Genomic DNA, 15435 nt, shown 5'->3' on the forward strand with positions numbered 1-15435 from the left:
AAATATGATAAAATGTTCTATTTCTCAGATAATTGTCATTAAAAATAATGTATATATACAGTATATATACAGTAATAGCTGTGCTTAGTCCACAAAAATGAAATAAACCAATCAAAATTAGTTACTTGTGCTGCTTCAATAAAGCAGTCCCCGTATTTTTAAGGTCAGATATACATATCTGATTGTGACTGTATATATGTATACACAGGAATCTCTTATACATACTAAATAACATCTATGCTGTAAGAATAAAGCCTGATGTGTAGCCATGTCACTAATAGAGATGGTCAATGAGATGGAAATAATTCTGCACTGATGCTGATTTATGGAAATGTACGCCCTTTGCTGATATAATCAAATAATTTGATATGTTGCTAAAATTTGGTTTGGTGACTACAAATTAAATGGTACCTGAGACGGATGAAAAGTAAAGTTTTATACATACCTGGGGCTTCCTCCAGCCCCCTTCAGGCTAATCAGTCCGTCTCTGTCCTCCACCACCCGGATCTTCTGCTAGGAGTCCAGGTAATTCAGCCAGTCAGCGCTGTCCGGCCGCATGCCGCTCCCACAGCCAGGAACATTCTGCACCTGCGCAATAGTGCTGCACAGGTGTAGTACGCCCCCGGCGGCGGAGTGTGTGCATGCGCACTACGCCAGACTGACTCAAGTACCTGGACTCATAGCAAAAGATCCAGGTGGTGGAGGAGGACAACGAGGGACTGATTATCCTGAAGGCGGCTGGAGGAAGCCCCAGGTATGTATAAAACTTTAATTTCATCTGTCTCAGGTTTACTTTGTTACACAGTAGTACTATACTCTACATATGCACTCCCCACAGAGCTGCAGGGAATCCACTGAGAATGCTGTGCACATTGAACACAGAGGTGTTGTCTGTCACCCATAAACCTTGTTCAGATTGTGCATGAAGAATGTGTAATAGAGGAAGAATCTCCTCATTCCCCTGCAGAGTACCTGCACATCATTCTTACATGTACCCACACTTACATTGTCTAGGGCCTGATAGATGTTCTTTGTTCCGGTTTGTACCTTTTACAAGTACTCTTACCAAGGACTAGTTTTAGTCTAAAGGGAAGAAATATAGTAGTCTACATATCCTTCTCACTTCAGTTGTCTTGTAAAATTCCTAAGCGTTGGCAGTTAAGAGATGAATTTCATGTTACATACTTTTACTCAACAAAATTGTAATATGCAAATTAGAGGAGTCGGAGTCGAGGAGTCGGAGGAATCCTAAACTGAGGATTTGGAGTCGGTGGATTTTTGGACCGACTCCACAGCCCTGAATGGTACGATGGAAGTAAATAAAACAGATGTAAATAGTCACCAGTGGACACCAACGGAAAACCTCCAGCACCCCAATAAACTCCCATTGGAACCAGTTTGGCTAAACAAAGTCCTAAGGCCCGGTTCACATTAGCGTTCCCTGTCCGGATTCGCCGGGCCGGATCCGGACCGTATACTGTACAAACAGAACGTACGTTCCGCATAGCAATGCAAAGGCTATGCGGACGTTCACACGTGTCCGTTCCATACAGTACAGAGCCGGACCGGAGCCGGACACTTTTCCAACATGCGCTATTTTTTGGGTCCGGATCTACGGCCCACACACCCGAACCGGACCTGAGCCAGACAGCACCATCCGGAACACAGAAACCAATGGGAAACGGAAGGCACAAAACATACTGCCTACAAACACCTGACGTTCTAACCCACTTCCTATGCGTATCCAAGCGGCCATTTCGGATGGAGACACATGGGCCAAGCATGTCTGGAGTGGAGCAGCAGTGACAGGCGTGCTGGAGCTGTTTGGCAGAATGTCAGAGGTGGAGGTGAGGCCTACAGCGGAGGAACCTGAGTCTACAGGTGCACCTTCTGCTGACCCCAACATTTTTTTATTTAATGTCGCTATTTTTTGCCCACGGATCCGGATGGCAGCCTGATGCATGCTTGATGCAAACGGACCGGATTCGTATCGGAACCATACGGTTCCGATCCGGATCAGGTCCTGATCCGATCAGGATCCGGTCCGTTTGCATGGCAAAACGCAAGTGTGAACGGGGCCTAACCAAACTGAACCAAATTGTAATTTACACTGCTCATGCCAGGTACACGCCATTCAATTTCCCAGCAGATCAATGGGCCGAAACAATTATTTCCTTACATGCCTAATCATTTCCTGATCGATAACAGGATAGATTTTATGCAGTAGTGAGTGGAACATCAATCCCCTTATCGATCAGCAGCTGATCGGGCATGTTAGGACATAACTGTTTCAACCGGTCGATCTGCCGGGAACTTGAATGGTGTGTGTACCTAACATAAATAAAAGGTGGCCACTAACTGTCCAATTTCTAGTGAAAAATCATTTGAGCAATCAGAAATTCTAATCCGAATTGTTTGTAAATAATCTCCATTGATGGGCACAATCGACTACTAAGGATTATAAAAATAATCATCCAATTGGATTTTCGTCAAACCAAAATTTGGATTTTCTTGTTGGTTGTGATAGATAGGAAGCAAAGATTGGTTCATTGATGGTGTAGTGAACGATTTCACTTCTGATCAGAATTATCTGATCACTCTAATGATTTTTCGCTAGAAATTAGATAGTAAGTGGCCACCTTAAGAAGCCCAAATTCAAGTCACGTTCAATTGAATTTGTCCTTAAAGAGAACCAGAGGTGGGTTTGAAGAATATTATCTGCATACAGAGGCTGGATCTGCCTATACAGCCCAGCCTCTGTTGCTATCCCAAACCCCCCTAAGGTCCCCCTGCACTCTGCAATCCCTCATAAATCACAGCCACGCTGCTGACAAACAGCTTGTCAGAGCTGGCTGTGTTTATCTCTATAGTGTCAGTCTGCTGCTCTCCCCGCCTCCTGCAGAACTCCAGTCTCCGCCTGCATCCCTTCCCTCCCTGCTGATTGGAGGGAAGGGACGGGGGCAGGGACCGGAGCTATGCAGGAGGCGGGGGAACAGCTGAGACTGACACTACAGATGTAAACACAGCCTCACAGCATGGCTGTGATTTATGAAGGATTGCAGAGTGCAGGGGGACCTTAGTGGGGTTTGGGATAGCAACAGAGGCTGGGCTGTATAGGCAGATCCAGCCTCTGTATGCAGATAACATTCTTTAAACACACCTCGGGTTCTCTTTAAATCACCTAAAATTTGGTAAAAACAAACAGTAGGGTTTTAGGCCTAAAATCACCTAAAACCCTACTGTTTGTTTTTACCATGTCATGTATCTAATTACATGGAATTGGTCCTAGACTTAAACAATAGCTACTTGTGCTTACACTCAAATTAACTTGTTGGATTGTATTACAGTTTAAATAAATGAAAATCTTTATTTACTGTAATCCAGATTAAAATTGTGTCACATTGCAGAATAAAGCAGCCGAACTTCACTAATGCAACAACTGCGTACTGGGCATTACTCTTGAGGTGCCCATACATCAGAAGATTACGGGCAGATTCGACAAAGACAAGTTCATCTCTAAACAAATCTGATTAGAGATAAATTTGTCTTTGTTGAAGCTGCCCATATACTGCAAGCCGATTCCCGTTTGATTTAAGCATTAAATCTTAAGGGAATCGACTGAGCTCGCCGCATCCGCCCTGCCACTGCCCCCCTAATGTATAGATGTATAGCATCTACATTTACCACAGCGCTGTATAAAGAATATAATCTTGGCACTAAATCTGTCACAGGGGTTCACTGCCTCTGACACAGGAGACCTGTGTTCAAATCTCAGCTCTTCCTGTTCAGTAAGCCAGCACCTATTCAGTAGAAGAACTTGGGCAAGACTTCCTAACACTGCTACTGCCTATAGCAGGGCTCCCCAAACTTTTTCGGTCAAGGGCTGGGTCAACGTACATCAGACTGCTGGGGGGGCCAGAACATACATAAAATGATGCTGAAAAAACATTACATTGAATCTAGGTATTGATTCCCTCAATCATGCCCGGAGGAGAACTCCCAGCAGCAGTCACTCAGCCATGCGGCACCCAAAGAAAGTATTTGTGCACCAGACAGTAAAGAATACCCAGGGGACAACCTGCTGTCCAGTTCGACAGCAGTGTCACCTGATGCAGAATTGGAAGCCAGCAAATGACTGCTCACTGGCTTCTATAGTATGTGGATAGGTGGGACCAGCACTGCTATTCTAGATAAGGGTCGCCGATATTTAAAGGTGCAGTGGGACACATCTATAAGTTATTTTGTGTTTGGGGGGTGTCTGTGAAAAAGCCTCAGGGGGCCGCATTCGGCCCGCGGGCCTTAGTTTGAGGACCACTGGCCTATAGTGTGTCCATTTGGCTACAGCTCTGGTGTTTTGAGTCCACCAGGAGAAAAGTGCGGTATAAATGTTCTGTGTCTGCTTGTGTCTAATCCCTGCTATAGTCATAAGTCCACTATAGAGCCTATTGGGGGGGGGGGGGGGGGGGGGGGGGGAAGGCCAATTAACTTTCCCTGTAATGTTTTGGGAGGAAATCATAGTGCCCGGAGGAAACCCACATATACACAGGGACAACTGACAAACTCTGCAATATTCTAGGTTACTTAGCTTTCCCCAAAATTAGTGAAAGCACTCGGTTGGGAGTAATGAAAAATATTTCAATGCTATATCAATGTACTATGACAACCTGGCCAAGAAATGGGTAGGGTACTTCCAAACTTTTGACTTGCAGTATAAAACCAAGGTCATCTTCTGGCACTAATGTGTGCAACCAAATAACTGCAGGACATTGGCTTTCCTTTGTTGTATGCAATCATGCCCTAAGGCCTTGTCACAGGTTTTCAACAATGAATGTTTTAACACTTTAGGTTCAAACAGAAGGAAACCATTTGTAGCTTATGCTGGGAATACACGTTTCGTTTTTGCCTTCGTTTTAGCCTTCGTTTCGATTGTGCCTTTTGTCCTTTTCGTTCCCGAAATAATCGAACGTACGGTTAATATCACCACCCACGGTTTGGTTTTTTTTTTTCCGATTCTGATGGTTTCGTTTTTCCAATAATCGAAGGCTGCAAAGAAACGAAACGAAAATCCCTTTTTACAGGGACGGACTAACATAAACGAACATATAATCGATCTGAACAGCCATCAAGCCTACCAATGGCTCGATTAGATGGATAAAGAGAGATAATATCAAACATGTTTGATCACTAGTCGTTCGTTTTTGGGGTCTATTAATCGAAACTATAATGAGATTATGACTATTTTCACATACGTTTTCAACACTCGATTCGATTACTGAACGAATCGAAGGCTAAAACGAAGGCAAAAACGCAACGTGTATTCCCAGCATTAGGGAGGGATAAAAACTAAAGGAATCAGTAAGGAAATTGTAAATATCCCCACTGCAAAGCCTTGCATGGGTCAGTAAATAGCACAGCTTGGTATGAGGAGGAAGAGTCACTGATCAATTCCTTATGTACAGCATTACCACAAAAAAAATAAAAGCTCCAGGAAAAGGGTTGACCAGAGCTCACTGATGGACACTGAAAGAATTAATTGGGCCATTTACCACAGCCTTGAGTAAAATTAGCACATACTACTCTGGGAGAGGAGAAAGCATCTGTACCTAAGCAAAATATCCCCCCCCCCCCCTCACCCCCTTCCCCCACAAAAAAAACCAAGGAAAAAAAACCCCCACAGGGCTGTAGAGTTGGCGCACATTTTAGGTACCTGTAGTCTGTAATTAAGAGGAAGAAAAAAAAAAAGTCTGATAAAATGTTCTATTTCTCGGATAATGGTCACCATAAATAACTTGTAGATACAGTAATAGCAGTGCTTAGTCAAGGAAAATAAAATAGACCTATCAAAAAACCATATTTTTAAAATCACGCTCCCGCCGCATTCAAATCGCCTGGAACATTCTGCGCCTGCTTAGTACAACTGCGGCGGCAGAACGGGGGAGCGTGCCTGGCCGGACTATGCCAAGGATTTTCCGGGGCCAGTTGCGGACGAACGAGGAGGTCAACAAGGGAGTGATAAGGACGGAGGAAGCCCTAGGTATTTTTTTTTTTATTGCTCCCCATCTCAGTTACACTTTAATTTGATAGGTTGTTAAATTTGGGGTTGGTGATTATACAGTGGTACTACACTGTCTATATGCACTCCCTGCATAGCTGTTAATCCACTCAGAATATTTTGCATATGGAGTGCAGAGGTGGTGTCTATTACCTGTAAACCTGATTCAGATCATGCGTGAAGAATGTGTATTGGAGGAAGAATCCCCTCATTCTCCTGCAGAGTACCTGCACATCATGCTTAGATATAGCCATGGTTAGGTTGCCTAGGGCCTGACCTGTTCTTTGTTCCAGTCTGCATCCTCTACATGTACTCATACCCAGGGCTACTTTACAATTATATTTAACAGCTACTCTACAGCTATATCCTGAGTTTAGATGAAATGTATCTCGGGTGAATATAAAAACAGAGGTATGCAAATTCTTAAACGTTAGAATGCCCCAACCCAGTCTGTTTTACTGGTTCAGGACTGCCGATAAACCGTTTTAAACCGAAAATCGTTATCAAGGGTAAGACGATCTTGAGATAGTCAGAGCTGCGGTTTTCTCTGCCGCTGGTACATTACTCTGCTCCCTCAGTGTGTAAACAAAACAGAAACTTTCCCCTGTAGGCGCTGGAGAGGAGGACCATGCCCCCTCCCCTCTCAGGAGGAGTCAGGCTGGTGAATGGGAAGACTGGGGAAGGAAGGCTGTTCCCGCCCCTACCCCCGGAAGAATAAAAGATTCGGAGACGCGGCGCTGCCCAGGGAGCCATTAACACAGTAATTAACTAACATTTCTGTCCACTCTCTACCTGGCGGGGGACAGTCTGCGACAATTACTATTACTGCGTGCCCCTCTCTGCCTGTCCCATGTGTGCTGCTGGTTAGAGAATGATAGTAACCGACGCTGAAAATGTCACCTCGCTGCTGCTGGCTGGACAGCTTCTAATAATCACCCAACCACTGCTTCACACAACTATTACACTCACCACCTCCCCTGAGCACTCATAGGTTACATGGGGAGTCACTGCTGTCATGCCACAGTACTGAGCAGTGTATAGATAGGAAGGCAGCACACATGGGACAGGCAGAGAGGGGCACGGAGTAATAGTAATTGTCGCAGACTGTCCCCCGCCAGGTAGAGAGCGACTGGATGGTCGGAGCGATCTGATCCATCGTTGTATAGCAAAAATCGTGTACAGAATCGCAATTTGACAAAAATCGTGCAATTCAATCTTTTCCTGAAATCGTTCAGGTCTAGCCAATAGGTAAAACTACACTGCACTTGTGGCTGCCCAAGCCTGATGCGTCGCAGTTTTGCTGCTGGCTCCCAAACAACCGGACACAATAGCACGCTCCCCCCTCCCCACAGATCTCTGCTGTCCAAAGTTAGCCGAGTTCTGTACAGCCGAGTTCTGTACATCGGTCAGAAGCAGTTATTGTCAGACGACCTCCTGATCACTATGATTCAATAAGATTCACTGCAACTCCTCATTAATTTGGTTCCAGGCATAGCTCAAACTCCTTGCGGAAAATGGCAATGGCCTTCTCTTTATGGGATAAAGAAAAGGCAGAGGCCTTTTTCTGCAAGAAGGAAGGGCTAAGAATCTGGCTGACATGTTGCTCCGGTGAAACTTATACAGAAGACATGCCATGGGAATTGTGTTGGCAATGACAGGCTGGGATGGACTACAGGGTAGTGTCAGTTCCTGTCCAGCTCTGTTTTGTTACCAAAAGACCATCTTAAAATAGCTTTAAAATTCTTAAGCTTTGGCAGTAATAAAAAAAAAGGCCTTTATGTTACCTCCCCCCCCCCCCCCCCTTTATCTTAAAGGGTACCTGATGGAGGCTGTCATATTGCCTTTCAAATAATACCAGTTGCCTCGCAGGCCTACTAACCTTTCTGGGCAGTTGTGTCTGAATCACACACATGAAACAAGCATGTGGCTAATACAATTAGATTTTTGTCAGAAACATCTGACCTGCATGCTTGGTCAGGGCCTATGGCTAAAGCCCCATCTACACCATGCCATATTGCAGCGATCCGGCGGCTCGATTAGCCGCCGGATCGCCTCTTCCGCATCCCTGCTCGCCGCATTCGATTCCCCGCTCGTCCCCGCTTATCTCCCGCACGATTCCCTGCCATTGTCCCCTCGCGGGGAGCGAGCCGGGAATCGGCGGTGGGGAGATCCGTCCTGTCTGATCTTATCAATCGAGCCGCATCAGCGGCTCGATTGATAAGGAGCATCGCGGCCGCATCTACTCGTGTAGATGCGGTTTAAAGGCAGAGGATCAGCAGGTCAGACAGGCAATCTGCATTTTTTCAATGGAAATAAAAAATGTCACCCTCCATACCAGTCTCACTTCAGGTTGCCTATAAAGCTTGTAGAATATTGCATATAGTCTTAAAATGCAGGGCTGTGGAGTCGGGACAAAAAAATCATCCGACTCCAACTACTCAGTTTATGAAACCACCGAACCCAACTATAAGTAGCCAAATTTGTTCTGACTCCACAGCCCTGTTAAAATGCTCGCATCAGATCACATGGCTATCTGGAAAGATATCATGGAAACATTGTTCAGCTGTCGTTTCACACAATTTTTCAGTGTGTATGTAGCTTTACTTTTGAAGTCCCATAGTCTGTCACCTTCTTGTGTATCCTCAAACCTCTCCATAGTACAAAATACCTACTCAGCCAGGAACAAACTGCAATATGCCTGGTACACACCATGCAATTTCCCATCAGATAAGATGGGTCAAATCGAAGCTTTCCTATAGGTCCGGTCTGATTTAATTGTTTTTGTGATTGATTTTCCGATCACGTCATACAAAATCAATCTGTAAAATAAGAAATATCGGACCTGTCAGTAATTATCGATTTGATCTGTCCATCTGATGGGAAATTTCATGGTGTATAGCAGGCATGAAGCATTCATTCCTAACAGTCACCTGAAACAATCATATCAAGCAACAGTAAACTGAGCAACTGATATAGTTCAAAGCTAAGTTCACATACACAGTTGGTAATTTGTAACTGTTGATTTAATGGGATCGGTTTTGTAGTCAGATGCTGTATGATGCACAAGATAGAGGCATTAAGGGTAAACACCAACTGAACTTTGTGTAAAGGTGACCATACATCAATCAACCTGGCAGCCAATCGATCAGCCAATCCGATAATTGTTATTGAATTAAAATTGGTGCTAAGTGCATGCCTGATCGATGATGCTGCCAATTTCAGGCAATCTCAGGTCGTAGTCGATCGGGTGCGTGGTGGTAAACGGCAAGCGATATCGGGATGAGTGACAAATGCTAAGAAACCCCCATGCGCTATCCCCCCTAGTGCCCAGTGAAGTATATATTACCTGTCCGCTGGCTCCTCACACGCGACCCACGTGGTTGCTGGAGTAACATGGGCCCATGTGTAACGTCGCAAACCCAAATGTACCCAGGCGGTGGCAACGGACAGGTAATGTTTATTGCACTGGACTCCTGGAGGTGCAAAACGGACCGGCGAGGTGGTGGATGCGGCATCAAAAAGCAGATTCCAGACCGATTTCAGCATGAAATTGATCGGTAATTGGCCTGCGGTGTATGGGCAGCCGGCAGATCTCTCTCTAATCAGATTTAATTAGAGAGAGATTTGTCTCTTGGTCGAATCTGCCCATCATTGCTAGATGTATGCCTACCTTAAAGGAGTCATCAGGGAAAACTTAATAAAATAAGCTCCTGGCATGCCCCTCCCTGCAGCTCTCCCCGCAGCCGTTCGCCACAGCTCTGTCCCGGTGCCCGGCAATGCCGTCAGAGCGACCTCCAGGTCGGCCTGCGCAAGCGGCGCTGTCAATCACCGCCACGTGGCCCGGAGCGGACTGCGCAGTCACAGAACTACAGCGCCTGTGCAATCCACTCCAGCCCACGTAGCGGTGATTGACATGACAGCGCAGGCGCAGTACAGGCCGACCTGGTGGTCGCCCTGATGTCATCGCCGGGACGGAGCTGCGGCGAACGGCTGCGGGGAGAGCTGCGGCGAGGGACATGCTGGGAGCTTGGGGCTGAAGGAAGCCCCCGGTAAGTAGCACTTATTTTATCAAGTTTTCCCTGATGACTTCTTTAAAGAGAGTCTGAAGCGAGAATAGATCTTGCTTCAGACCTCATAGCTAGCAGGGGCATGCGTGCCCCTGCTAAAACGCCGCTATAGCGCGGCTTAACGGGGGTCCCTGTCCCCCCAAACCCCCTCCGTGCAGCGGGGGAGCGCTTCCTGGTTGGGGCAGGGCTAACCGCCGCAGCCCTGCCCCATGCGTGTCTGTCAGACGCGTATCTCCGCCTCTCTCCCGCCCCTCTCAGTCATCCTTCACTGAGAGGGGCGGGGGAGAGGCGGCGATGCGCGTCTGAAAGACGCGACTGGAGGCAGGGCTGCAGCCGTTAGCCCTGCCTCCAGGAAGACAATCCCCACGACCAACTTGCCGACCATCTTTTGCGGGGGGTGGGTTGGGGGTGAAGGGACCCCCGTTTAGCCGCGGGATAGCGGCGTTTTAGCAGGGGCACACGTGCCCCTGCTGTATATAAGACCTGAAGCGAGATTTAGTCTCGCTTCAGTGTCTCTAAGTGTAATGCTAGGTACACACGATGACATTTTCTTACAGTTTCATTGTCAGATCAATTATTTACTACATGTCCGATCTGATTTTCCAATCAATTTTCTATTCACTTCTATAGAAAATCGATCGGACATGTTAGAAATAGTCAATCTGACAGTAAAAGCGGAATATAACCCTGCATTTCAACTTTGCTCTAAAACATTATTTACAGTATTTTATATGCAACCAGCATATTTTTTTTTTACTAGACCAGCATTGGAAGGGTTACACAGGGCTTTAAAGAGGATCTGTAACATCAAAACATCCCCTGGGGGGTACTCACCTCGGGTGGGGGAAGCCTCCGGATCCTAATGAGGCTTCCCACGCCGTCCTCCGTCCCTCAGGGGTCTCGCTGCAGCCCTCCGTGAAAGATGACGTCAATATTTACCTTCCTGGCTCCTGCGCAGGCGCTCTGACGGCTGTCGGCTCCGAAGTAGGTGGAAATACCCGATCGCCGTCGGGTCTGCTCTACTGCGCAGGCGCAAGTTTCTGGCACCTGCGCAGTAGAGCGGACCCGACTGAGATTGGGTATTTCCGTGTAGTTCGGAGCCGAAAGCAGCCACAGCGCCCCCGCTGGAGCCAGCAAAGGAAAATATTGAACTGTCAGTCGGGTCTGTCGCCGGCTGTTCGGAGGGCTGCAGCGAGACCCCCGTGGGACAGAGGACGGCGTGGGAAGCCTCATTAGGATCCGGAGGCTTCCCCCACCCGAGGTGAGTACCCCCCAGGGGATGTTTTTGATGTTACAGAGTCTCTTTAAAGGACTTACGAGGCGAAAATGCTAAAAAAAGTAAATTACCTGCCTCATCTTTTATGGCACGGAGGACGCCGTCCGCGCCCTCCGTGCCGATCCGCCGGGTCCCCCCGCTCATTAGCCCCCCGGGCCGGCTGCCGACCCCACGGCCCGGGTCGGGCTCTCCTGCCACCCGCAATATGGCCGCTTCCTTTGGCCGCGGCTGCGCAGTCCGCCTGGCCGCGAGTGCGGCTGCGCAGCTCTAGGGCCAGCCCCCCCTGATCCACGCTACGTAGCGTGGATCAGGGGGGCTGGCCCTAGAGCTGCACAGCCGCACTCGCGGCCAGGCGGACTGCGCAGCCGCGGCCAAAGGAAGCGGCCATATTGCGGGTGGCAGGAGAGCCCGACCCGGGCCGTGGGGTCGGCAGCCGGCCCGGGGGGCTAATGAGCGGGGGGACCCGGCGGATCGGCACGGAGGGCGCGGACGGCGTCCTCCGTGCCATAAAAGATGAGGCAGATAATTTACTTTTTTTAGCATTTTCGCCTCGTAAGTCCTTTAAAGTTCCTGGAGATTTCTGCAGACGCATCCGAAGCTGACAGATACATTTTGTTTACATAAATGTATCTAAAGGCCCATACTCACGGGGGACGGCCGTCGCCGCAACCGCGTGGCACGCGCGTGTTGCGGCGACAGTTCCCCCGTGTGTATGATGCGCGCGCCCCGAACCGTCGCCCGTCGGAGCTGTCGCCAGGCGATTGACATGTTCAATCGCCGGCTACAGTCGTCGCCGCAACCTCGCCGGAACTGTCGCTAGCCCCGCATGTGGATGCGGGCTAGCGACAGCAAACCACACACACCACACGGAGCTTCCGGCGGGGGGGGGAGGAAACTCGGCGACAGCTTCCGCCGCATCGCTAATCCCTCTGCTGCCGTGTGGATGCAGAGGGATTTGGCGACGAGCTGTCGCCGAACTGTCGCGCACACGCTCCCGTGTGCGGCGACAGCTACAATTGTACCCCCGTGGGTACTTAGCTTAAGTGTTGAATGTGACTGTCTCTGACAGAGAAGGAGCTGGAGGACAGCCAAAGAGTGTGTAACATTTCTCAATAGATACATTTAACTAAATAGAATGTAACAATCTGAACTTCTGCATATCTCTCCACAGAACTTTAAACCTGTGTTTAACCCTTCCAATTCTGGTCTAGTAAAAAAAAAAAAAAAAAAAAAATGCTTTTTGCATATAATATGCTGTAAATAATGTTTTAGAGCAAAGTTGAAATGCAGGGTTATATTCCGCTTAAATCCGTCAGAAAATTGCGTTGTGTGCACCTAGCATTAGACACGAGTTAGCAAGTGATTGGCAGATGCTGCATGCACCTTATTGCAGGTTGTCAGATACACCCATGAGTCCCTCCATCTATACTTAACACTACAGCTGCCTACAAACCCCCTAAAGGCCTGAGTTCACTAATGCAGTTGTGTCCGCTTTTCAGCAACACAATGTTACAGATGCTGAAAAGCGGGCAAAACTGCGTTAGTGGGCTCAGGCCCTAATGGTTCCACAGAACAGTTAGCAAGCAGTGACTGCATTGCTTGCCAAACATCCGTGTGAACAAGATTAACTGGGCACCTTGTTACTCCCTAATCCCAAATCCATCTATCGAGAGGAAAAACTTATGGTGTGTACCCAGCATTAGTTATTCATCTACTGGCAAAGTATTAAAAAAAGATTCCAACGCCATAAAAAAATGTACACTATAAAAGTTCCAATTCAAAGACACCAACCAGATTCACTAGTGGGACAAATTTGAAATCCTATTTGCTGAACATAAGGTTTTCTGGATCACAGTATTTCTCACATAAAAAAAACATTTTAAGTAAAAATGAAGTACTGGTAAGTATTCCAGGACAAGCAGAAAATATATCAAAATCACCTTGAAAAAAACTTTCCCAATGCAGGAAGCTATTAACCACAACGCTAATTGTCTATTAAGAGAAACACTTTCTCAGCATTAAAAGAATACTACTGTCAAAATTAGAAAGTACTGATAATAGCTTATCCCAAAGTACTACTTTCTCTTCCAGAGATAAGTGTTGTAAATGCCAGCTCAAGGAGACAGGAGAACACAGCCAAAGTGCAAACAGGACAGAAAAAAGGTAGACATTAAATAATTCCAGACTTTAGTCTTCAACATTTTCTAAATTATCATCAACCTGACCATCACAAAAAACAATTACAGTACCTTTAATAAATCCTCTATGCAATGCCTACTACAGGCAGCACGATTGCGTAGTGGTTAGTGCTCTCGTCTTGCATGTATGTTCTCCACGTGTCAGTGTGGATTTCCTCAGGGCACTCTGGTTTCCTCCCACATCCCAAAAACATACAGATAAGATAATTGGTTTCCCCCTAAATTCAATTGGCCCTAGACTGTCATACATGCACTACACGATACATACATAGACATATGACCATGGTAGGGACTAGATTGTGAGCCCCTTTGAGGGACAGTTAGTGACAAGACATACTCTACAGCGCTGCATATTATGTTGGTGGTATATAAATAAATAGACATAAGACTATGATAGGGATTCGATTGTAAGCTACTCCGAGGGAAAGTTAAGTGACAGGACATTACTATGTAAAGCGCTGCGTAAGATGTCGGCGCTATATATAAAAAATAATAATAATAATAAATATATGAATACCACCAATACCATTGGCACTACTCCCATCACAACTACCCCATGAGGGGAAGTTGCATTTGGGGTTCTTGTATGTTTCAGATTCATGATAACTGGATTAAGCAGGAGCTGAAGCAGAACCCCATCAAGCATTAATCAGCTTTCTAAATCTGATAAGCCTGTGCAAAGTTACATTACAGTTCAGCCTTTGCCAATTCTGGTTACAGATGTACCCCCACCAAAACAAAAACACAACACGCAAAACTAGGTATTCAGATCACATCTATGGCAATTCATAATGAGATCTAGTTACCCAACTAGCTACCTATCCTCACACAGATAAGCTACATGCCTGAATCTGTCTGCATCAAACGTGACATCAGCCGACTACAACAATCACTGATACAATTATAGGGATTGGGGGGGGGTCATTTCAAAACTGCTATGAGCCATCATCAAATAGAATATTGTGCAATTAAACCTCTGTGATGCACTGGAAGATTTACAGCTTTTAAACTATACACACACCACACCCTCAGCTTCTCGGTGCAATCAGACTCCTTCAAAAGCAGGCAAACAGTTAATTCAGGAGAAATGAAATGAAGAGGAGCAATGCCGCACCCTGCTCCCATGTATTCTCTCTCTGGGTGTAAATCACAGCTTATTGCAAAACACAATCCAGCAGCTGTCAGGGAGGGAGGCCTGCCATGCAATGTGGAGAGATGGAGGCCTCCCTGCCTGACAACAATAGGGATGACTGGGAAAGGGGGGTATGCTCTGCTCTATGGGAATGCGGCTGCAATTCCCTCGCCTCCTGGCAACTCAGGCACATGGCACAGATCGGGGGCATCCAACATCTCCCCCCCCCCAAGCACGCAGCTGATAATGAATGAGTAGCATACCAAGCAGCAGCAGCTTGACCTCCCGGGCAGCCTTCTCTCCATCCTCCCTCAGGTTCCTGTCAATCATTTTACTCCTCTCCACCGCCGCCTTGTCCTCTGCGCTCAGCGTACATCCCATGATGGGAGCCTCCTCTATGCACACACACAGCGGCTCTCAGCTAGGCTCCGGCGGCTCGGGGTGGGCGGGGGCCGCTACAGGCACCAGCAATCCGCCGATGTACGCCGCTATGTCCCCAGGGAGGCGAGTACGGCTGACGAGAGCTAATGATGCCGAGGAGCCGGCCAGACGCTCCCTCCCCAGGCTCCGGCTTCTACAGCTGCTGTCCCCTGAGCGTCGCTCACTCCTCTCCAGTCTCCACCGATGACGGCACTCTTCCCGCGCATGCGCCAACCCTCTGGCTACACCCCAAGAGTTAGCCTAGCCTTCCACTCACTCTACAGTACCCG

General features: G+C 47.4%; 1 protein-coding gene across 1 annotated transcript in view; it reads right to left on the minus strand.

Annotated features, from left to right (window-relative positions):
• GNAI1 (G protein subunit alpha i1) overlaps positions 1–15431 on the minus strand; it is a 109251-nt gene extending 93820 nt beyond the window's left edge. The window contains exon 1 of the mRNA XM_068276191.1: positions 14989–15431. Within this exon, the coding sequence (XP_068132292.1) occupies positions 14989–15106 (118 nt within the window). The 5' untranslated portion in view covers positions 15107–15431. The remainder of the gene's footprint in view (positions 1–14988) is intronic.
• Between the last annotated feature and the right edge of the window lie 4 nt (positions 15432–15435).

The sequence above is a fragment of the Hyperolius riggenbachi genome, chromosome 3 (assembly GCF_040937935.1).
Source record: "Hyperolius riggenbachi isolate aHypRig1 chromosome 3, aHypRig1.pri, whole genome shotgun sequence".
NCBI classification, from domain to species: domain Eukaryota; kingdom Metazoa; phylum Chordata; class Amphibia; order Anura; family Hyperoliidae; genus Hyperolius; species Hyperolius riggenbachi.